The sequence below is a fragment of the Dioscorea cayenensis genome, chromosome 19, assembly GCF_009730915.1.
Source record: "Dioscorea cayenensis subsp. rotundata cultivar TDr96_F1 chromosome 19, TDr96_F1_v2_PseudoChromosome.rev07_lg8_w22 25.fasta, whole genome shotgun sequence".
Classification (NCBI taxonomy): Eukaryota; Viridiplantae; Streptophyta; class Magnoliopsida; order Dioscoreales; family Dioscoreaceae; genus Dioscorea; species Dioscorea cayenensis.
This window is the reverse complement of record NC_052489.1, coordinates 29,757,893-29,781,238: the sequence shown is the minus strand read 5'-3', so window position 1 is coordinate 29,781,238 and position 23,346 is coordinate 29,757,893. Positions and strand designations below refer to the sequence as shown.

General features: G+C 38.1%; 2 protein-coding genes across 2 annotated transcripts; both read left to right on the top strand.

The window, feature by feature from the left end:
• The first annotated feature begins 611 nt into the window (after positions 1 to 611).
• LOC120249359 lies at positions 612 to 7,635 on the top strand. Its single transcript, XM_039257851.1, is given in 8 exon segments — positions 612 to 1,372; positions 1,374 to 1,455; positions 1,457 to 1,601; positions 1,709 to 1,810; positions 2,301 to 4,048; positions 4,193 to 6,385; positions 6,500 to 7,000; positions 7,396 to 7,635. Coding segments are annotated over 8 exon segments (5,772 nt in total).
• Positions 7,636 to 21,670: 14,035 nt separating this feature from the next.
• Positions 21,671 to 23,031, top strand: LOC120249357 (agmatine coumaroyltransferase-2-like). Its single transcript, XM_039257850.1, has 2 exons — positions 21,671 to 22,038; positions 22,078 to 23,031. Exons 1-2 carry the CDS (start codon positions 21,676 to 21,678, stop codon positions 22,978 to 22,980), a joined length of 1,266 nt encoding a protein of 421 aa, XP_039113784.1. The 5' UTR covers positions 21,671 to 21,675; the 3' UTR covers positions 22,981 to 23,031.
• Positions 23,032 to 23,346: the final 315 nt, after the last annotated feature.

The following is a 23,346-nucleotide window of genomic DNA, read 5'->3' as shown; positions in this document are numbered from 1 at the left end:
GAAAGAATGTAAAGAAGCAACAATGCAGCAATGATTGGAATGCTACCTTTTTTAATTCCATAATTGTTAACACTCCAGATAAATCATTCCTATGGGTTTATATATATATATATATATATATATATAAAACTAACCAGTTCACCATCATTAAGTACTCATCTCTGTCACAATATGCTCCATTCACACAAACAAAAACAAGCACCAATAACCATGCATAATACTCAAGTCCCACAAATGGAAGTGAAAATAACATGCTCCACCATCCTTACAAACTCAATCTAGCTCTGAGCCTTCTGTGCTCTCTCTCAGCATCTTCGACCGTTTCGCAACCAACGTCCACATCCCCGTCCTCTTTGTTGGAGTTCACTCACAGAGTAGATTAAATCTAGGTGTGAAATAAGCCGGTGTTGAGAAGACTGAATGGAGGCTTGATCCTATACGCAGCATGAAGAATTCCACACTCTGCATGTGTGATTTGATGGGATGAGATATGATCAAAAGTATTTTGTTTTGGTGTGAAGTCACATGTTGTCTTTACCTTTAGTGTTGTGTCAGTCTTGTCTGTTTAATTTGAAAGTCTTTATATTGGTACTTGAGTCTTGTAAGCTGGTATGAACAAAACATCCAATATCTATCAATACTACAAGCTCCATTTCCTTTGCTACTCTCTTGCACCTTTGGTCGTTAGTTCATCATTCTTAGCCTTTACTCCTTCCATCTCCACCAACGCTGATATCATCTCCGCCCTCTCCAAGACCCTCATCCACTTCCCAACTCTCACCGCCAACCTCTCCACAGACTCCTTTGGCCGTCCTAGTCTCACTATCGGAGGCCCTAATGGAGGTGCGCTAATCGTTGAAGCTACTGTCTCATCCAAACTAGAAGATCACATGCCTCTCACTCCCTCAACGGGCTTCAGACTGCTTCATCCTGGAATCAAAGAGGAAAAGTACTTGCTCCAACTTCAGCTCAACCGGTTCCAGTGCGGCGGGCTGGTCATAGGCGTCACCTCCCATCACCGTGTTGCTGACGGCCAGTCGATGGGCTCTTTCTTTGTAGCGTGGGGGAAGATGGTATATGGTATCCCCATTGATTCACTTCCAGTCTATAATCAGTCGTGGTTCAAGCCTCGGGAACCTCCTCTGGTGCAGTTTGATCATTGGGAGACTCATTTCATACCTCTCTTTCCTCAACCTAATGAGTTTATATTCACTCCCGTTAACGCTGATCTTAGTGAGATCACCAACATGTTGTTGCACTTCTCTCCAGAGTTCATCATGAAGCTCAAAGCTCATACCAATAAATTGAGCACTGACAAACACACCACATTTGAAACACTATCAGGGTATTTATGGAGGAAGCTGACCATAGCACGACTTAGATGATGAGGAGAGTTCGATGGTAAGAGTGTCAATGAATGGCAGCCGTCGCTTACAGCCTTCAGTGCAACCAGAGTTTTTTCGGTAACTTGGTTCTGGCTGCATATCCGAAAGCAAAAGCAAAAGCATTGATCAAAGGTGGGGTGGCGAAAGCGGCGGGGTTTTTTCGCAAAGCGGTGAGAGCCTTGGCAGATGATTATTTCCAATCGTTTATTGACTTTGGTGAGTTTTACGGAGATAGAGATCTTGTGTCTTACTATGAAAGGGATGACAATATGCTTTCACCAAATATGGAGCTTGCAATGTAATGAATGGGGAATCACTGGCAGGAGAGTCTGTCATTTGGAAGAATGCAAGGGTGGAAACAATTGGGTCAAAGAGTAATGAAGTGGAGGGTGATGTGGCAAAATCTCCTACAGCTGGGAAAAGGAGTAAAAGAGAGAGGAGGAGCAATGTAAGACTCGCAGACTTTGTCTACACCTGACAGCTGTTAAAAGGAAGGAAGATGATTGGAAGAATTGGAGAAGATTGTGACACTGAAGTTCAGCAGCTACAAATGGGTGAAGAATAGAGAAAAGGGGGGTAGTTAAGAAAAAAGAAGAGGACATGGGCCTGGCTTGATACTCCGGCGATCTCTCTGGTGACAAGCTAGGAGGGAAGTGATTCCCGTTTCTTTACTGTTTTTTTAGTTATTTTCTGCCGATCTATTGTTCTGTGACGTTACTTTGCTCGTTGGGTTGTTATTTGAAGTTTGTGCGATGTTTTGTTGATCGTTGCTTGAATGCTCATCAATATATCATTGCTTAGTTGCTTTGATAGTGGAAATTGGTCCCTGATTTAAATCTAGCACTATCCTGGTGACTTGTTGTTGAGAATTCATTACATTTTGGTGCTTTCGTTGAGTTTCTATTATGGCTGAAGCTACTAGATTTAAGGATCTCATAGCTAAAATTGACAGTATGCAAGTTGCTATGGAGCAACGGGAGGAGAGGTTAATGGCTGCCATGGAGCATAGGGATGAAAGAGTTAAGATGCTTAAAATGTCACTCCAAAGCATTTCTAAATTCATTGAAGCTCAGTTGGTTTCCACTACTGTCAGCTCGATTGCAACATCACAACCTTCACAATCCTTGAAAGGTGACTCAAGCAACGCAGTGGCCATTCCTGAAGCTAAAAGCTTTACCAACAGATTAGTGAAACTGGACTTTCCTCGATTTGATGGCGAAGACGTCCTCTATTGGGTATATAAAGCCGAGCAGTTTTTCAAATATTATCGCATTGCTGATGATGAGAGGTTGGAACTTGCCTCCCTACATTTTGCTGGACCAGTGGTTCCTTGGTACCAAATGGTCGAGAAGGAAAGGAAGGTGAAAACTTGGACAGCACTTGTAGAAGCCCTGGAGGAGGCTTATGGGCCATCTATATTTGAGAGTCCTGAATTTGCTTTGTTCAGTTTGACACAGGAAGACTCCGTTGCTAGCTATTATGCCAATTTTCTTGCATTGGCTAATAGAGTGGAAGGTATATCTTCTCGAGTGATGATATCTTGTTTTCTCAGTGGCCTAAAGAAAGAAATCCAAAGAGATGTCACTCCATTGGAACCTCAGACCCTTTCTAAAGCAGCAAGTTTGGCAAAGCTATATGAGGGAAAGTATCCTATAATGTCCACAGTGCATGTCAAGAAGCCTCATTTTAATCCTGATATCAGTCCCAGTGCTATTGCAGAAAAAATGGTGACGAATCTACCAAAATTATTACCAGCTCCTAACAGTACTTCACAACAACCAGGAGTTAATGGCAATAGTAATTCTCAACCTTTTAAGAGAATTAACTTCAATGAGATGCAGCTGCGGAAAACCAAGGGCTTATGTTTTAATTGTGATGAGAAATATTCTCCAACTCATCGATGTAAGAATAAAAGGTTGTTACTATTGCAATGGGCTGATGAACCGCCAGATACTCAAGATCAGGAGGTTGCTGAATTTGTTATGGATATGGAGAACAGTACATCAATTGAGGAAGTTAGCCCAAAATCTTCCCTCAATGCCATGAACAGTGTTGTTGCATCAGGGACAATGAGGTTCACAGGGTCTATTAAAGGACAACCTGTTAAAATATTGCTGGATGGAGGCAGTGATGACAATTTTATACAACCTAGAATTGCAAAATTCTTACAACTTGAAATACAGTCCACAGCTCCATTTAAGGTGTTCGTTGGGGATGGTAATTCCTTACAGGTTGAGGGGAAGGTGGATCCACTACAGATTAAAATCCAGGGCTGCAATTTAAAAATTCCTGCATATTTGCTTCCAATCGCGGGCACAGAGGTTATCATGGGAGCCTCCTGGTTGGATACACTGGGCGCCCACATCATGGATTACAGCTCATTATCATTGCAATTTTATTGTGATGGTAAATTGGTGACATTCAAGGGGGAAAAAGAATATGCTCCTCAGCAGACTACAAGGCATCAACTACACAGACTGCATTCTGTAAAGTCTATAGTGGAATGCTATCAGATGACCGTTGAACCATCGGAATTCAGTTCACAAGAGATTATGAGTCTTCCCAAGGCAGCAGACATGAAAGCAGATCACACAGAGACAATATTGAAGCTTCCTGAGGAAATGCCTGATTCTTTACAACAGATTTTATTCATGTATCAACGAGTATTTGACATTCCAAGAGGTCTACCACCAACCCGATTGTGTGACCACAAAATACCTCTCCAGCATAATACTAATCCAGTAAAGGTCAGGCCCTACAGGTATCCGCATAGCCAGAAATCATAAATTGAAGTAATGGTGGATCAGATGTTGAAAGAGGGCCTAATCGAGCTGAGCAACAGTCCCTTCTCTTCACCGGTCATCTTAGTTAAAAAAAAAGATGGGACATGGAGATTTTGCACTGACTACCGGGCCTTAAATGCAATTACAGTGAAGGATTCCTATCCCATACCAGCTGTTGATGAATTTCTAGACGAGCTACATGGCGCCAAAATTTTTTCACGGCTTGATTTGAGGTCAGAATACCATCAGGTTTTGATACATCGTGAAGACAAATACAAGACAGCCTTCCGAACACATCATGGGCATTTCCAATGGCTTGTCATGCCATTTGGGTTAACTAATGCCCCGGCCACATTTCAGTCCTTGATGAATGGAATTTTCCAATTTGCCATGCGCAAGTTTGTGTTAATATTCTTTGATGATATTTTGGTCTATAGTATGGATTGGGACAGTCACTTGGAACATCTAGAGATTGTGTTGATTACCCTCTGTAAACACCAATTATTTGCAAAGTACTCCAAGTGTGAGTTTGGGTTACGGCAAATAGAATATCTGGGACATACGGTTTCTGCAGAAGGAGTCCAAATGGAGCAAACTAAAGTTGAGGCAATTCTTCAGTGGCCACCACCCAGCAATATCAAGCAGTTGAGAGGGTTTTTGGATTTGAGTGGGTACTACAGAAGATTTATATCGAACTATGCCAGTATTGCACATCCGCTCACTGACCTTCTAAAAAAAGATGCATTTCAATGGTCTCCCTTAGCCCACGAAGCATTTCAACAGCTGAAACAAAAAATTACCGCAGCTCCTGTATTAAAGCTACCAGATTTTTCTAAGATGTTTATGTTAGAGACTGATGCCTCCGGCATTGGCATTGGGGCAGTTTTGAGCCAAGAACAACATCCCATTGCTTTTTTCTATAAGAAGTTAACTACAGCAATGCAGAAACAATCCGCATATGTGAGGGAACTCTTTGCGGTCACTGAGGCTGTAGGAAAATTCAGGCACTATTTGGTGGGTCACAGATTCATCATCAGGACAGATCAAGCGGCCTTAAAACACCTATGTCAGCAGACTATTCAAACTCCTGAACAGCAAAGATGGCTTCCAAAGCTATTGGGATATGATTTTTCCATTGAATATAAACCAGGCCGAGAAAACATACCAGCAGATGCTTTATCTAGATGTTGTTTGATGGCATTGTCCACTAGAAGCTGTTTTGTGACATCTCAGCTTCACCAACTACAACAGCAAGATGCTTTTTGTATCCAAATTGTGACTACAATACAACAAGGCACAAATTGTGATGTTAAATATTCAATGCGGCAGCAGTTATTATGCTATAATGACAGAATTGTGGTTCCCAATAATTCTGAGATTAGAGAACAATTATTGCAAGAGTATCATGCAACTAAGGTGGGTGGTCATGCAGGCTCCCTCAGAACTTATGCAAGATTGTCTGCTCAATTTTTTTGGCAAGGGTTGCGTCGGGATGTGGCTGCATTTGTTAAAAAATGCATGATTTGTCAGCAAGCAAAGAGTGATCATACGCATCCAGGAGGGTTGTTGCAACCTCTTCCAATTCCACAGAAAATATGGGAGGAAATTGCTATGGATTTTATAATGGGACTTCCTGCTTCAAGGGGCTTCACAGTTATATTGGTGATTGTTGACAGGTTATCCAAGTTTGGGCATTTTATTCCACTCAAGAATGATTTTTCCAGTACAACAGTGGCTACGGCATTCATAGCTAATATATTCAAGTTACATGGAGTTCCAAAATCTATTGTGACAGATAGAGACCGAATATTCATCAGCAGGTTTTGGAAATCTCTATTTCACGCCATGGGAACCACTTTATCAATGTCAACTGCATATCACCCTCAATCTGATGGGCAGACGGAGGCATTAAACAAATGCCTTGAAATGTATCTCAGGTGCTTTGTTTCAGAAAATCCAAAGACTTGGTTGGATTTACTTCCATGGGCACAATATTGGTACAACACATCCTTTCATTGCAGTGCGGGTATGACTCCATTTCAGATCATATTTGGCCGTGAACCTCCATCTTTGATCACATACTACTCCAATGACCATGATCCTCCAGATATCGCAACTCTTCTTCACCAAAGAGATCAGGTCCTACAGCACTTAAAGCAAAATTTATTCAAAGCTCAACAGCATATGAAGAAAATGGCTGACAAGAGACGTAAAGCCGTTTTTTTTTAAGAGGGTCAGTGGGTATTTGTCAAATTACAGCCATATCGACAACACTCACTGGCTTTAAGAAAGAATCAAAAATTGGGTATGCGGTATTTTGGTCCATTTCAGGTGGTCAAACGCATTGGTACTGTGGCTTATCAATTAGCACTACCTGAGGCAGCTCGCATTCATTCAGTGTTTCATGTTTCCTTATTAAAGAAATACGAAGGGGATACTGGTTCACAAGCAAATATCATTCCTCTTCCTTTGCTTACTACTGAAGCAGGTCCAACATTACAACCTATATCCATTCTTCAACAACGACAAATTATCCGAAACAATCAACTAGTGGAGCAAGTCTTAATTCAATGGGAAGGTTCAATAGTACATGAAAACTCCTGGGAAGATGTTGATCATATTAGAACATACTATCCACGTTTCAACCTTGAGGACAAGGTTAAAAAGAAAAGGGGGAGTAATGTAATGAATGGGGAATCACTGGCAGGAGAGTCTGTCATTTGGAAGAATGCAAGGGTGGAAACAATTGGGTCAAAGAGTAATGAAGTGGAGGGTGATGTGGCAAAATCTCCTACAGCTGGGAAAAGGAGTAAAAGAGAGAGGAGGAGCAATGTAAGACTCGCAGACTTTGTCTACACCTGACAGCTGGCAAAAGGAAGGAAGATGATTGGAAGAATTGGAGAAGATTGTGACACTGAAGTTCAGCAGCTACAAATGGGTGAAGGATAGAGAAAAGGGGGGTAGCTAAGAAAAAAGAAGAGGACCTGGGCCTGGCTTGATACTCCGGCGATCTCTCCGGGGACCAGCTAGGAGGGAAGTGATTCCCGTTTCTTTACTGTTTTTTTTTAGTTATTTTCTGCCGATCTATTGTTCTGTGACGTTACTTTGCTCGTTGGGTTGTTATTTGAAGTTTGTGCGATGTTTTGTTGATCGTTGCTTGAATGCTCATCAATATATCATTGCTTAGTTGCTTTGATAGTGGAAATTGGTCCCTGATTTAAATCTAGCACTATCCTGGTAACTTGTTGTTGAGAATTCATTACACAAGCTGGTTAGAGATTGGGTTTGATGAGGTTGATTTTGGTGGAGGTGGAAAGCTTTGTGCTTTTTTGCCTTCATGGACGCCTTCAGAAGCGTTAGTAATTTTTGTCCCTTCTTTTTCTCACGTTGGTGGTGTGGATGTCTTTGCTCCTTTACTTGAAAAGCATGCAGAAAGACTGAGGGAGATATCCCACTTTTTGGATTAATTAGGGTTGTTGGTGTTGGTTTTTTGGGACTTTAAGGTTTGGTGGTTTCATGATGTTTGAAAATAAACTCTTTTCGGTGATCAATAACTCCCAAGATTCATGCATGCGCGCTATAGACCAGTGGACGGTTTATGCTACAGATAATAGTGGTTGTGGAATTTAAGAAATGCTTAAAAAGATGTGTTTTCAAGTTAAGAAAGATATCTACTCCTGGGATAAATATTAATAGTCCAGAGGTTCTCTTTCACTCTGCTTCCTCAGACATGTTATCCTATCTATTAGAGATCATTCCTGATTGCTCTCATAGTCAGGAAGATATCTACTCCTGGGCTCTGGAAAAAAGTGGGAATTTCACTGTCAAATCATTTTATAAATTCCTCATTGATGGTGGAATGAGTAGTCCACATTATTCTCAATTCTGGAAAATCCGCTGTCCTACCAAAATAACTCTTTTCTGCTGGCTAGCTGAGGAAGATAAAATTCTCACTCTCACAAATCTCTTCAAAAGAGGGTGCAACATTCAAAGCACCACAGACACATGTGTTCTATGTCACAAAGCTTCAGAAAAACTTAACCATCATTGTGATTTCTCCAATCGCCTCTGGGGTTTTTTTTCGCAGGCCCTTGGTTTCAACCTCTCTCCACATTCAATTTCCACTCTTTGGACTTCTTGGATTCCATCCCTTACCCCTCAGCACCGAACCCTCTGGGATCTTATCTCTAGTGCAATCTTGTGGAATATCTGGATTGAACGAAACACTCATATTTTCCATTTGACTGCTTTACAGCTTTACAATATTTTTATTAAAACTGCTAATATGCTTCTCTCTTGGTTCTCAACTGCAGCAGATAGTTAGCAGTCAGTCCTTACTGAAGCTTTATTGAAAATTAAGCGCTTTCTTAACTTCTACAGCGCTAAAGACTCAAATCTTGTTGGGGAGTCGGACCCTGATCATGCGCAGGAGTAGTTGCTCCTTTTGATGGTTTGGACAGGCTTGAGGGACCAGACGGTGTCTTCCGCCTTCCTAGCTACTTCTCTCCCTGTTCTTTATTTTCTTGTTGTTTTTTGTTCCTCTCCTCACTTCTGGTTAGAGATTTTTCTTGTGTTCACTGTCCCTTTTTATTCAATGAAGCTGTGGTTTATCCACATTTATTTAAAAAAAAAAAAGGTTAAGAAAGAGATGTGTTGGTATATCTGTACACCATGAGAACTAAAAAGTTGTCATTTTTATTATTTTTTAGTCCGGTTGTTATTGTTGTTTTATTTGTTGTACGTTTTTTTTAAATAAATTGGTTTGCATTTATTTATTTATTTATTAAAATATAGTGATAATTATATCAAGATTGTATTTTTTATTTAATAATACATGATTTATTTATTTTATAAAAAAAAATAGTTCTATTTGGGAGAACAGAGCAAAATATTATTATGCCTCTCACGACTTCCATTTAATGATTTTTTTATGCGGAAATTATTTATTATTATATGACTGTGTCTTTTACATTATAATTTTTTATTCCAACAATAGTAAATATTTGGAGATTATACTTTTAGTTTTGTTAGTGCGAATATTTTTTTTCAAAAATATACATAAACAATATATAAGATTAAGAGCATTGCATGCTGACATTTGCTTCGAATATGCAAGAAGATCTATTGCAACAACATTGGCGTTTATTATAATATATTAATATATTGTTTTTTTTTTTCATTTAATTCTCTAACGGTTTTGTAGACATACCATTATTATAATTATGTATCACCATTTTAATTCTTAAAAGAGCGATGTTCAGGGGTCGGACATATCGCTGCTCGATGTCCTTTGAAGACTCCACCTATTATTCACATTGAAACGGAAGGTAAAAGAGCGAGATCGAAGAAGTACAACTTTGAAGCTAAACCTTTGCTGCATGCGCCAGCCTTCTTTCCTAAGGACAAGCTTGGTTCTTCAACTTCGCAACCTAGCTCTGAGAGTTTCCTTGCCTTATTCTGAAGAGATTATTAAATCTAAAGAAGAACTCAGGAAGATGGTGATCATCAATGGTTTCTCAGGGAATGCGAGTGTTAGCACACTGCCTCAGGCTTTGCTGGAGATTCTTAATTCCGGTCCTCGGGGTACGATCACTCCTTTTGCCGATAACTTCATTCTCACCATGAATTCAGCGAGAGCCACGTCTGCAATCGTTAAGAGAGGCTCTGTCCCACTTAATTCCTCTCATGGCCCTTGCTCGATTGCTTTCTCACATTGGACACTCGAGTTTGGTTCACATGGACTCGCCATCGGCGAGTATCATTGGATTAGCCTCTCGAACATGCCACTTCACTGTTGGAACTGGGATTCAATTGTGGTTGTTCTTCCACCGCTTGGCGATCTTATTTATATGCAAAAGAAGCAAGAATCTTCACTGGAGTTTCTTAGGGTGTTAGCGAGGCTTAAAAAACCTATCTCTTTCCCGATGGTGATCATTGTCAATGTTGGTGTTAGGAGTTTCAAGGTTCTATTAGAAGACTCGGGTATTCAAGTTATTAGATCCAAGGTGGTTCAAGGTCCGGTGATCCAACCCACTTCGTCTCCCCCTGATCCTGTCCGGAATAGTTCGGCTTCGAATCTTGACATGGAGGTTCCACGTCGAAGTACTCACCAAGTTGAGAAGGTGCTTAAGGGGAAGTTGTTGGAGCGAACAATCACTGAAGTGTGAGCCAGGAGACAAGTGTTTGGAGAAATGCCTAGTATAAACGCATATGTTTGATGAAATGCCAGGTTCTCTTGGAGAATGGGTTTTCACGGTCAAAACAAGTGAGAAAGAGGAAGATAGTTTACTCAAGTTGACCAACCAATCAAACACTAGTTCTTCTCCACTATTTAAACCAAAAATAAACAGACAAACCCACACATCATCCCGCCAGTCTATTGGCTATCTAAAACATAATAACACACCATTGGTCACAGGTTAAGCTAAACCAGTCCAGCATTGGCTGGTTACATACCCAAGAGATATGAGTTAATATTTAACTCATTTCTCTTTCAAAAAAGGCTAACTACCATAACTGCCATAGAGAGACAGACACCGGCCCCTCCATGCTAACACCCATGCTTCACCATTCTGATTTGGTACAGTAGCATGTTGGTACTGTGCAATCTCCCATTTCCTTCACAGCAGCCTCCCCAGCACCATGCTCTCCGGCCTTCGCCCATACTGCAGCGGCGCCACCCTGAGTCCTCACGTCACCGTGCAGTACACCATCTTCAATCATACCTTTGACAGAAGTCACCCGCCGTTGAGAACCTTGGTAAGCCCGTGGAGCTCAGCTCCGGGCTTGGCCAGTCAACGGAGGCTGGGCTGGATTTGCTTTCGTCCTCTTCCACTGTGACGAGGTGAGATCCCGAATCTCGGTCAAAGGTGAGCCGACCCGTTCACGTCCTGGTCTCGGGTGCAAGTACCGAGAGGGACGATGAACTGTGCTTGAACATGAGAAAGGATGACGAGGCACGTTCAGCTTCTGTTAATTTGCCTAGGGATAGGCTTTCTTCTCCAAGCCACGTCGCCATTCAGACGTCTTCTAGCTCATGTCTGGATCCCAATTCTATTGAGAACTTTTCCAAGCCGTTGGATGGGCCTTGTGATGTGGCCCATTTGGAGAAGAACCCCTTAAAACATGCTTCACGTGATCCCATGCCTCGAGATGAGATCTCAGCTGATGACCCCATGATTCATTCTGATATCTCAGCCTTGCCTCAGGATTTGACTTCTTTTCAGCCTGTTCCTATGTTAGTGGATGAGCTGCCTCGTGATATGGCTACTCAAGTTAACAAGGAACATTCATCTATTATTTTACCTCTTTCTTCCGAGAAAACTTTGCCTCTAGATATTGAGGATATCTTGGAGAAACATCAGCCTGGTATTTCATCTCTGATGTTATTAGGGGGCGTTTGGATCATGGATATTCCTAAGCCCTTGTTTGGTAATCAGGAAAAGCATCGGTTGCCTCCATGCATGGGAAGAAGATTACTTCCAGAGGAGGCATCCTATTCCACCCAAAAATGGGGAAGAAGTATGCCTTAGTTATATAATTACTAATTTACCCTTAGCATATATAAAGCCTCTTTTCTCACTTTCTCTCTTTTTTCTTTCCCATTCTCCGGTAGCCGAACCCTACTCCAGCCGAACCCCTGTCTAATCCAGTGCCTCATCGTCGGTCACCGGTTTTGCTATCTCGCACCTACGCGTCCACGAGGTACTTCTCCTTCCTTCATTTCAAGCTTCTTTGATTTCATTTAATTATCATAGTCAATGGATTTTGTGATTGATAATGGTCGGCCCAGCAGATCACGGAGGCTTGGGGCATTGCCAATCGGCTGGATCTCGTCAGTCCTATTGTCGTACGATCTCTTTTCCAGGCACAAGGTATAGATCTAGTATTCTATCAAATTTTGATTATTTATCTATGCGTCTATCTGTGAGGATCTTGTGATTGTATGTTATAATTTAAAGTTCCTTTTTTTTGTTTTTGAAATCTGTTTGTTTATTGAAGATAAGGTTCACGTGGTTTGCTTTGATGGCTGGATCTAGTGTAGAAAGTTTCCATAGTATTTGAAATTGAATGGGTCTTTGACATCTTGATTCTTTGGTTACATAATTGATGAAAATGTTTTTTTTTTATTCTTATAACATTTTACTTGAATTTTAGATATTGGGAATTTATCAGAGTGATGAGTATGACACTAGATTTTTATAAATTAGCTTTAAAAAGGAGTACAAGATTCCCATACTAGCATAGGAATTAACTTTTCTTTTTATGGCTAGGATCACTAGCATAGTACTAGTGGATACTTTAGTATATAATGGGGCAGTGTTGGTAACCCTTGAAGTATGGATGAGAGAAAACAATAACCAGTGTGTTAGACTAACGTGATAACCAAGACACCAATTGATATGATGTTTCTTTAATAAATTATTATTTTTATCTTAAGAGTTAACAATACAAAATAAACAATCAAATCTTAGTACAAGTACTATTAGATTTTAAAAAGTTAAAACCTTTAGGTTTAAAATTCTCAACAATAATCGAAATGGATATTGGATAAATAAGGAATATAAATTGTATAATTTTGTGTTGACTCAAATGACCAAGATGTTTATTTTTAAAATTATCACATATTCATGTATTAACAATAATCTTAATTAATTGAGATATTTTAAATGGATCTTTTTAAAAAAATTATCAAAATTATTTTAAAATTTTAAATATATATTATCCTTATAAAAATCCAACTTACAACTAATTAGATAACTCTATAAATTTTAATTTATTAATTTTGATTTAATTAATACCATTATCATGTTTTTAGATTTTTTTTTTTGTTTGGCGCAAACTACATAATAAATATGATATTAAGTTCATATATCTTTTTAATAGTTATAACAAAGACATGCTTAAATATAGTCACATCTATTCAGTATAATAGTTTGAAGTTCATACTATTTGACTAGAGTTCACACTCACATATTCGAACTAATACCTTAAACAAAGCTGTTACTTTAACATCGTACATTAACAAAGCAATGTCTACATGAGCCTTTTACTTCATCCTAGTTCAACAAAAAAGCTGAAATTTCAACATGTAATTCATCCTTATTCAAGAAACCTGCATATACCTTGGCAGAAACAAGAAAACCAAAGTATTTAAAAACTATATTTTTTTCCCCAAAGTTTAATGTATGGGAAATGGAAAATTGTTTTCTATATAATTCTGCATTTAATATCTCGATTTAGTTCATTTATTTGGGGCATGTTTGACAGTAAGCATAGAAAATAAAGAAAAAAAATTCAAAATTTCCCTAAAATCTGGATTTTTGTTGGCATCTTTCAACATTTTGTTACACCTTAAGTGGGTTTCCAATGCAAAACAAACTATGTCATACGTGTTATGGTACTATTAAAAAATAAAATTTTAATGTCTTTTTGATGTTTTCCTCAACATGAATAAGTTTCTTACAAAATGAATATTGTTTTCTTTGTTAGCTATGAATAATGGAAATATGGAAGATGCCCAAGTGGAACAAGTACTTTACATGATGTATGCATGTATTTTTTTTGCCGTGAACATCATTATCACTGTATGTGTAATAAGTGAAGAAAGTGATAGATAAAATGTGATCCATTATGAGATTGAATCAACATCTACTAGACGTCGTAGACAACATGAGTATCTTTATTGTGCAGTTTACGGAAGTGACATAAAGTGTATTGATAAAGTGCGCATGGATCGACGTTGTTTTCATAGCCTATGTCGATTATTGACAATTACTGGTAGGCTACGCGATACAAGAAATGTCATGGTAGAGAAAATGATAGCAATGTTTCCAAAACATTGTGGCCCATCATGTGAAAAATAGGATAATTAAATTTGACTTTGTCCGATTGGCGAAACAGTTAGCAGACACTTCCATGCAGTTTTGAAATCAATTATCCTTTGCCATGATGTCCTGTTGAAGAAACCTAAACCTATTCTTGAAAATCCGGATGATTATAGGTGGAAAATGTTTAAGGTAATATTACTAAATTCATATTATTTAAATTAAAAAATACAATAGATTTCTTATTAGTAATAATTTGTTTTCACCAATGTAGAATTGTCTTGGAGCATTGGATGGAACACATATTCGTGTCAATGTGCCAAAAGTTGATCGACCAAGATATAGAACAAGAAAATCTGAAATAACTACAAATGTACTCGGTGTTTGCAGTCAAGACATGCAATTTATATATGTCTTGTCTGGTTGGGAAGGCTCAGCACATGATGGTCGAGTTCTTAGGGATGCCATTACAAAGCCCAACGGTCTAAAGGTTCCAAATGGTAAATAAATGTACTCTTCAATTGAAGATAACATTAGCAATGAAAAAAAATTAACAAAAACCACTAGCTAACATCAACTACTCATTTGTGGTCTAGGTTGTTATTATTTGGTCGATGCTGGATATGTAAATTCACCCGGGTTTCTAGCACCTTTTAGAGGCCAGCGATATCACTTAAGCTCTTGGGCTAATGGTCGGCAACCAAATACAGCTCAAGAGTTTTTTAATATGAAGCATGCTGCGTCTAGAAATGTGATCGAGAGGACGTTTGGGCTTCTTAAAATTCGTTGGAAGATTTTAGCAAGTCCAAGTTTTTACAATATTATCACTGAAAGGCGTATCATTAACGCATGTTGTTTACTCCACAATTTTATTAGAAGAGAAATGACAGAAGACCCTGCAGAGGATGAAGTGAATAATCTAATATTTGAGAAGAGCACCGAAGAGGACAACGATAGCATTACAACTATTGAGCCAACTGATGGTTGGACCCAATTTAGGCTCGACATGGCTACAGACATGTTTAATGTATGGAGATAAATTGATCCAAAAAATTAGGATGCATGTACTAAATATGGATGCTTTTGTGCAATGTGCATAATGGACACACTAGTGTTTTTGTAATTTGTTTATTTTGCAAATATGTTTTTATGAATGCAAGGTAGTGGTAATGTTCTTTGAGCTATATACATACATAAAAATAAATGAAGCTCACAACTTTGTTTTACATATATATATACATACAAATAAATGAATGTTACTTTGTGTGTATTGCTGAGTGCTTACTACTACTATATAATTAATGAATGTATTATTCCTTTTTAATGTTGATTATGTGGGACTTAAATTGGATTTGCTTGGGTTTGCATGTGTGTTATTTGCAAATTTTGAGTTTGCATAATATGTGTTTTTGCTAATTTTTTTTTTCCTGATTATAGAATGGAACCTGACTCACAACAAAGGGGTAGGGGTCTAAACAAACACTTCTGGACAACACAAGAAGACAAGGCATTTATTGACGCCTTAGTTGAGTTATCCACAAATACAATGTGGTGCGGGAGAATGGCTTCAAAAATGGATATCTACACCAGTTAGAGAAGATGATCAAGGAAAAATTCCTGCATACTACGCTTAAGGCTATACCAAATATAGAGTCACGTGTGAAACTCTTTAGAATGAAAACTACAGCGATCGCCAATATACTTTCCATTAGTGGTTTCATTTGGAACCACGAAGAAAGTATCATCGAGTGCGAGAAGAGTGCGTAGGATGAATATGTTAAGCTACATTTATCTAAATTTGTCAATTACATAAAAAGCATTATTTCTTGTCAATATATTAACGCTCTTTTGTAATTGTCCACAGAATCACAAGGAAGCAGCGGGTCTTTATGGAAAATCTTTTCCATTCTTCAATGATCTTGCCCCAGTCTTCACAAAGGATAGAGCACAAGGCAATGCAAGGGGTGACCTTGGAGATGATGTGGACCAATACATGCATGAAAACATTAGCCTTGATGAGAATGTTGCATTTTCCCAATTTCAAAGTGAAGATTTTTTCATACCAACAGAGGAACCCATTCAACCTCCATCACCAATGACTTCAAATAATAGTGCCTCAACTTCTGCAACACATAGGAAGAAAAAGCGTGCTAAGGACACAAACATTGCAAGTATTTCAAAAAAATTTCGGCAATTTGTGGAGTTGGTGGGTGCGGGATTTAAGACATTAGCTGAATGTGCAGTTCGAAATGCCGATGCCAATGCACTCAAGGAGGCAGCTCGTAAAGAAGTTCAAGAGAAGAAGAAATTATTAAATCAAGTAATTTCAACATAAATGGGCTATCCGAGGATGAAGCTTTGGTGGTATTGCAAACTTTAAGGCAAGATGAGGAAAAACTAGACATGTTCTGGGATTTGCCGGATGACAAAAAGCTACGTTTTTGTCGTCTACTACTTGGAAACATTGGTAATGTATTCATTGAATATGTTATGACCAATTTTGTATTCATCAATTTCATTGATATTCATGTCATATTTCCTATTAATCTATAGGACATACCTGACTATCAACAGAAGCAGTAACATCCATGTCAGATCCTTTAATGGCAAGTTCAACAGTTTACTACGCATCTTACGTTGTATGCCTATGTTATTTGTGGTTTGGCTCTTTGTCATGTCTATGTTAAGAACCAAACTTATATTTGCTTTGACAATATGTATTTTGTTTGCCTTGTAAGATTCTAAAAGAATGTTGTGTAGCACCTATTATGAATTTGTAATGCACTATGTTTTCTATCAAAGCATTATGAATTGTTATCATTTTTAGGTAAAAGAAGGAAGATGGTAAACTGTCTTCATATATTTTTTAGGTCCGTGTGGTACAAATTTCATTGAAATGTTATAAAATGTATTTTTTTTCTTGAACTTCATCTTTGTGATTTGAAGTTATAGGTTATGATCCGAGAAGAGAACAAATGATTTATTCATTGATTGATATAATTGGTTAAGTAAACAATTCTATTAATTAATTCATCTATTAATTAAATATATTAAATTATAATAATTTAAAATAGATATATTATTAAAATAAGTAGTATTATTAAATTCTTTCATAAATAACAATTTTCTGTTTTTTGATATGTTTATTTAAAATATTATTAATGTAAATAATTAAGTACAATAATGAAAATTAATACAAATAAATGAAATAAAATATTAAATTTGAATATTTATTAATAATTTAAATAATATAATTACATATTTATATATTTAGATTTACTTATTAAATGGTTTAAATAAATTATTTTGGGAAATTAAAATTAAAATCAATAAATGAAATTAACTTAATTAAACGTATTTAATGATATTAACTAATTTAATAAATATATAATAGTTAAATAAATTATTAAGATTAATTATATAATTATAATATATTGAAATATATATTTATATTATTAATAATTAATAATAAATAATGTTAAATATTTATCATTAAACATAATCCATTATTTTATATAATATTTTACCATTTACCTACAAAGGTATTGATGTAATTTTACTACATCCTACCTTTTTACTTTTTCTATTCCCAATCCTTATTCCCTCAACCAAACACATTATTCTCATTCCCTTATTCCCATCCACATTCCTCTCCTTTTCCTATTCCCCATATTCCCATTCCTATTAAACAATCCAAACGGCCTTTAGATTCTTCAAATGCAGATTCTCATAAATCCAAGTCCACCTCTTCTGGGTTCTCACTTCCTTGTCACCTGAGAACTCAACCCCCGGCTATGGAGATACCTGATCGGTATAAGTGGGTGATCTTACACGGGATGGTCATTGATCCCAAAGGAAATCTCAGAAAAAATTACCTTGACTGAGGTTTCCTTGCCAGCTCCAATTGATGACCCACTTGATGAAGAGCTTGTAGATGGGGTGAAGATGATGAGCAAGACTTACTTACTGAAGGTTTTGTTGATGATGATCATTACCTAGAAGAGGAGAACATCCACAATGATGACCAGGAAGACTTTATGCAAGAAGACCTTCTGCATGTGAGTTAGTGTGTTTCTGCTATTGACGCGACTGCGAGGGTCAGGGTTTCTGATGAATCAGGGGGATCAAGGCATGGTTCTTAGACTCAGGGTTCTCAGCAATCACCTGTTCCATCTCCCCGAATTCACAGAAGTGATAGAACAAAGAAACCTTCCTCTCGCTGGAATGAAGAAGCATGTTTTCTTCCTCAGCTGCCTAGATCAGCCAAGAAAAAAATTCTTTAAATCCTTTTGTTCTTAACTCTTGGTCAGATGTTCAAATGTTTAATTATAGAACTGCTTGTAGTGTTAAATTCTTGGGCTCTCCTAACCACAAATCAAAATGTTTGCAAATGATTAGAAATCTTGAGTGTGAGAAAGCTGCATGCTCCTCCATCTTGGCAGATGCCATATGAAGCGGGTTTCCCTCAGGTGCCTAGGGTCCAATCCTCAATGAGTTTTAGCCAATCAAACCCAGTTATAGGCCCATTTTGTGCTTTCGGATGCAACCAGACTTCCAGGGATGCTGTTTACATGCAATGGCCTAGCACTGCCATGTTTTATGCCCATTCCTATGAACATTTCAAGCATGCCGTGTTCCAGGTAGGCACTTCTAGACTCAGCTTTTGTTGAACATGGTATTGCTTTAATTGTTTGCCGTCTTATGCAGGCTCCGTTCTATCAGCAGCCTCTTAGCTTTGATGGAAAGCCTCAGCAATGATGTATCATCTCTTTACTAAACTAGTGGTAGAGTAGGCAATATTTCAGATTGAAAAACTGTACCCTTCTCTATTGTTGTAGGTATTGTGATTGTAGTGGTCCTGTTGTGTGTAGGTCAACCATTCAAAACTATCTTTTTAGTATTTTTTTTTTTTTTGGGTCTTGTTTGAAAAAGTGCTACTACTACTACTACCATATACTGATAGTGCGTATCAGACCCACCATATGTACGCGTGCTTGAATCTACCCTTAAGAACGATTATATCTGTTTTCTTTGCCTGTCTATAAGAGTAGCACTACTATAAGCATTCTTTTGTTTTTCAGTCAATGGTGATTTGGCTCTTTTAAGTCATATGTGTTTCTAGTGCATTCCAAGGGCATGGCGATTGATGCCGGCTGATATGGGCGTCATCTTGAGCTGTGAAACACATCTTGTGGCATGTCTTATATATGCCTTCTGATATACTAAAGGGATTTTTTATTTTTGTTTTTGTTTTTGTTTTTTTGTTTTTGTTTTTGTTTTTGGGTGCGGCGTATAGTTGGCAGCCATTGCATCCACTCTGTGTGATGTTCTGTTGTTAGTTTTTTTTTTTCAATGAATGGTGTGAACATGATTCCATGTCATTCCAACCATTTGATGAGAAGCCATAACCAACATTATTATCTCTTGGTTTCTATGATTCTTATCCCGGGAGGTGAAGATATGCATAGGTCTATTGCCAGTCAAATTTTAACACTGTATACAACCTGCTAAGCAAGGAAAGGAGGTAGTTTTTTTTTCGTTTAACAGGGTACAAGGTACAAGGGAGTACAAACACCACACAAACACCATTAGAAATGAAAGTTCAAATCATTCAGTCAATCAGCGACACAAAGTTTAATAAGCTACACCGGTTGGAGATACATGCAGACCTTAATTAGCGCCAGTTTTAGATGGTTGGTCAGCAGTTTCGGGACGAGGGGCTCATATTCAAAGGCTTTTGAGTTAAGAGTAATAAAAATGCTTAAATTTATCTCATTTGAGCCAATTGGTGCAGGACACCTTCAACCTTAATTCCTCGCATAGGAAAACTAGGTTTCAGCTGTGATGGTTGCACTTGATCGACCTATGGAGGAACTGATTGCACCAAATCAAGTTGTAATAATCGCGTACGGGTGTGCATGTGGGTTGGGCTCACTGCACATGCATGTTTTCAAGACCTTTTCGCGTGGATGCACTCCCAAGTCCCAACCAATGAAGTCTTGATAGGCACTCAGTACTGGCCATCATTATACACTATACAAACCTGCCACGCTGCCCGTGGGCGTTAAGGTGGACATTTTTTTTTAATTAAGATTTCTTTCTAAAAACTAGTATAATTTGGTTTAGTATCACTAGCCATACTAAAGACTGTTCTTAAAACTCCGTACACAGATTACAAATTAAAAGGACATCATGGATACATTTCTAAAACCACACGCGTAATACACACACAAAATATAGTGTAAAATGAAAAAAAAATTACATATTGTTTTGTACTGTGCATGATATATATCTGTAATATGTTTCAGTTAATCATCTTGTGTGTCGATATATATGACTTTCCTTATGTATGGCTTCATAGATGGACCTTGATGCTTCCTCTTTTAAATTTTTAAAAGAGAGAAAAAGTCTAGTCTCATCCACATTACATATATAACAAACAGTTCTTATATTTCTGATTCTATATATTCATGGTATATCTGAATAATAGACGACAAATGTCGCCATTTTTTTATGAATATAAAGCAAGATCTAAACAAGATCTAGAACCCTGGATATACAGAGATATGATACGGTATGAGAATAATATAGAAATCCCGGGTGAACAGTATATAAACAGTATGGGGAACAATACTGTTGGGGGAGAGATTTGATCCCATGACCTCCCCCTTCATGGTATATCTTGGTATTGATAATATATATTAGCGTCATTTGTTTTGTTCTATGAGTAGTTTATTTGCTACTGATGATGACCCAATCAAATTAGATACTATAGCATTACTTAACAAATCAATTAATAAAGCAACACCTCAACAAATTCCGTACACATATGTATAAATGATTTTATTTTGCTTATTAGATATGGCTATTAATAAAAAAACCAGCTCACTATAGTTTGTCATATACAGAAATATGTGTTAGTCAAATCAAATCCTATTATTAAAAATGTTGGTATTGCTTCACATCAGTTGTACTGTGAGGCATCTAAATTCTTATTGGGTTGCTGGAATATTATTCATAGTAAGAGAAAAACGTGCATGTTTTTTTATTTATAGTAAGAAAAAAATGGTTTTCTCCACTTGTAGGCTTGTAGCAATTAAAAATAAAAAAATAAAGGTTTTCTGGTACAGAGGTGGCGGTGTTTGTCTCCTTATTGTGGCCCAAGCTCTCTTGTTTTGAAGTTTTTTGGGGCCTGCCTGGTGTGTCTTGCTTGCATGTGAGATTACTTTGTTCAGTTGATTACTGACATTTTATTATTTTATTTTTTAATTCTTTCTTCAGTCCCTCGCTTTATACGTCTACAGATTAAGTGTCACTTGCATTTCAAAAAAAGATTTAGGGTCACTAATCACTATCATCCTATAAACCTGTATCGTTAATTCAGGAATGTTTAATAAAAAACAGAGCGCATGTGAGAAATGCAGCAGTATAGAATGTAGAGGAAGCAATATCATTGCAACAATGTCAACGCATCACTGAAATTAATGATCTGGAGTACTGTCATTTCAGCAATGTTTTTGTCCTTAAATTCCGTTATTTTGTTAATGCTCCGCTCCAACTTATAATTAAATTATATACACAACCAGTTCACCATCTATAAATCATTATCTCTTTCTCTACCCCCTTCCATTCACACAAAACAAAGAACAAGAACCCATAGAATTCATATCCCACAAATTAATGGAAGTGAAGGTGACAAACTCCTCCACCATCCTCACAAGCCCCATCTCTCACCCTTCCGACGTCCCCCTCACCATCTTCGACCGTTTTGCCCTCAACTACCACATCGCCGTCCTCTATGCCTTCACTCCTCCCACCTCCACCAACGCTGCCATCATCTCCGGCCTCTCCAAGACCCTCGTCCACTTCCCAACTCTCACCGCCAACGTCTCTACTGACTCACGTGGCCGCCCTTCTCTTACTGTCGGAAGACCTGATGGAGGTGCGCTCGTCGTTGAGGCTACTGTCTCATCCAAACTAGAAGATCACCTGCCTCTCACTCCCTCACCGATCTTCAGACTCCTCCATCCTGATGTCAATGACGCAAAGCACTTACTATAAGTTCAGCTCAATCGGTTCTAGTACGGCGGGCTGGTCATTGGCGTCACTGCCCACCACCGTGTCGCTGACGGCCAGTCCATGGTCTCTTTCTTGGTAGCATGGGGGAAGATGGTACGTGGTATCCCCATTGATCCACTTCCAGTCTATGATCAGTCATGGCTCAAGCCTAGGGATCCCCATCTGGTGCAATTTGATCACTGGGGGAGTGAATTCATGCCCCTATCTCCTCAACCAAATGAGTTTATTAATATCACTAGGACTGATGTTGATCCTAGTGAGATCACCAACTTGCTGTTGCACTTTTCTCCGGACTTTATCATGAAGCTCAAAGCTCAGACCAATAAATTAAACACTGAAAAACACACCACGTTTGAGACACTAGCAGGGTATCTATGGAGGAAAGTGACGATAGCACGGCAGTTGGATGATGAGGAGTGTACTATGTTGAGTGTACCAGTCAATGGCCGGCGTCGGTTACAGCCTCCGGTGCCACTGGAGTTTTTTGGTAACTTGGCTTTGAATGTATATCCGAAAGCAAAAGGAAGGGCATTGATTGAAGGTGGGGTGGCGACTGCAGCGGGGATTGTTCGTGAGGCGGTGAGAGTTATGGGAGATGATTATTTCCGGTCGTTTATTGACTTTGGTGAAGTTTACGGAGATAGAGATCTTGTGGCTTGCAATGAGAAGCCCGGCAATGTGCTGTCACCAAATATGGAAGTTGATAGCTGGTTAGGGCTTGTGTTCGATGTGGTTGATTTTGGTGGAGGTGTGAAGCTTTGTGGTATTTCATTGACATGGATGCCTTTTGAAGGATTGTCAATCCTCATCCCTTCTTTGTCTCCGGATGGTGGCGTGGATGTTTTTCTTTCTCTGCTTGAAAAGCATGCAACGAAATTTAGGGAGATATCTCACTCTTTGGATTAGGGTTAATTAGGGTTCGTCTGGCTAATCAGTTTCTTTTGGAGCACTGTTATGTTTGATGGTTAAATAAAATCTTGCTTGTGATCAAAATAAAATATATATATACATATGGAATGGAGAACGGGTGTAGCCCACTGGTTCTCACATTTAAACAAAAATGTTTATGTACTTCTATATATATATATATATATATATATGCCTTTGGTATTGGGGATTGCTTGTCGCCTATTCGTTGCAAAAATATATATAAAAAATATATTAATTAATGATTGTTTGATATTTTGTCCGATCCTTAAAATTCTTCAATTAATTAATGTTGTAAGAATGTGTGGTATATTGTTGGTGTGGAGGCTAATTATAAAAATCTTT

Coding starts and splice junctions, on each gene's coding strand:
- LOC120249357 (XM_039257850.1), top strand. CDS start 21,676: ATGGAAGTGAAGGTGACAAACTCCTCCACCATCCTCACAAGCCCCATC. Junction 22,039..22,077: donor TCCATCCTGATGTCAATGAC/GCAAAGCACTTA, acceptor AATCGGTTCTAG/TACGGCGGGCTGGTCATTGG.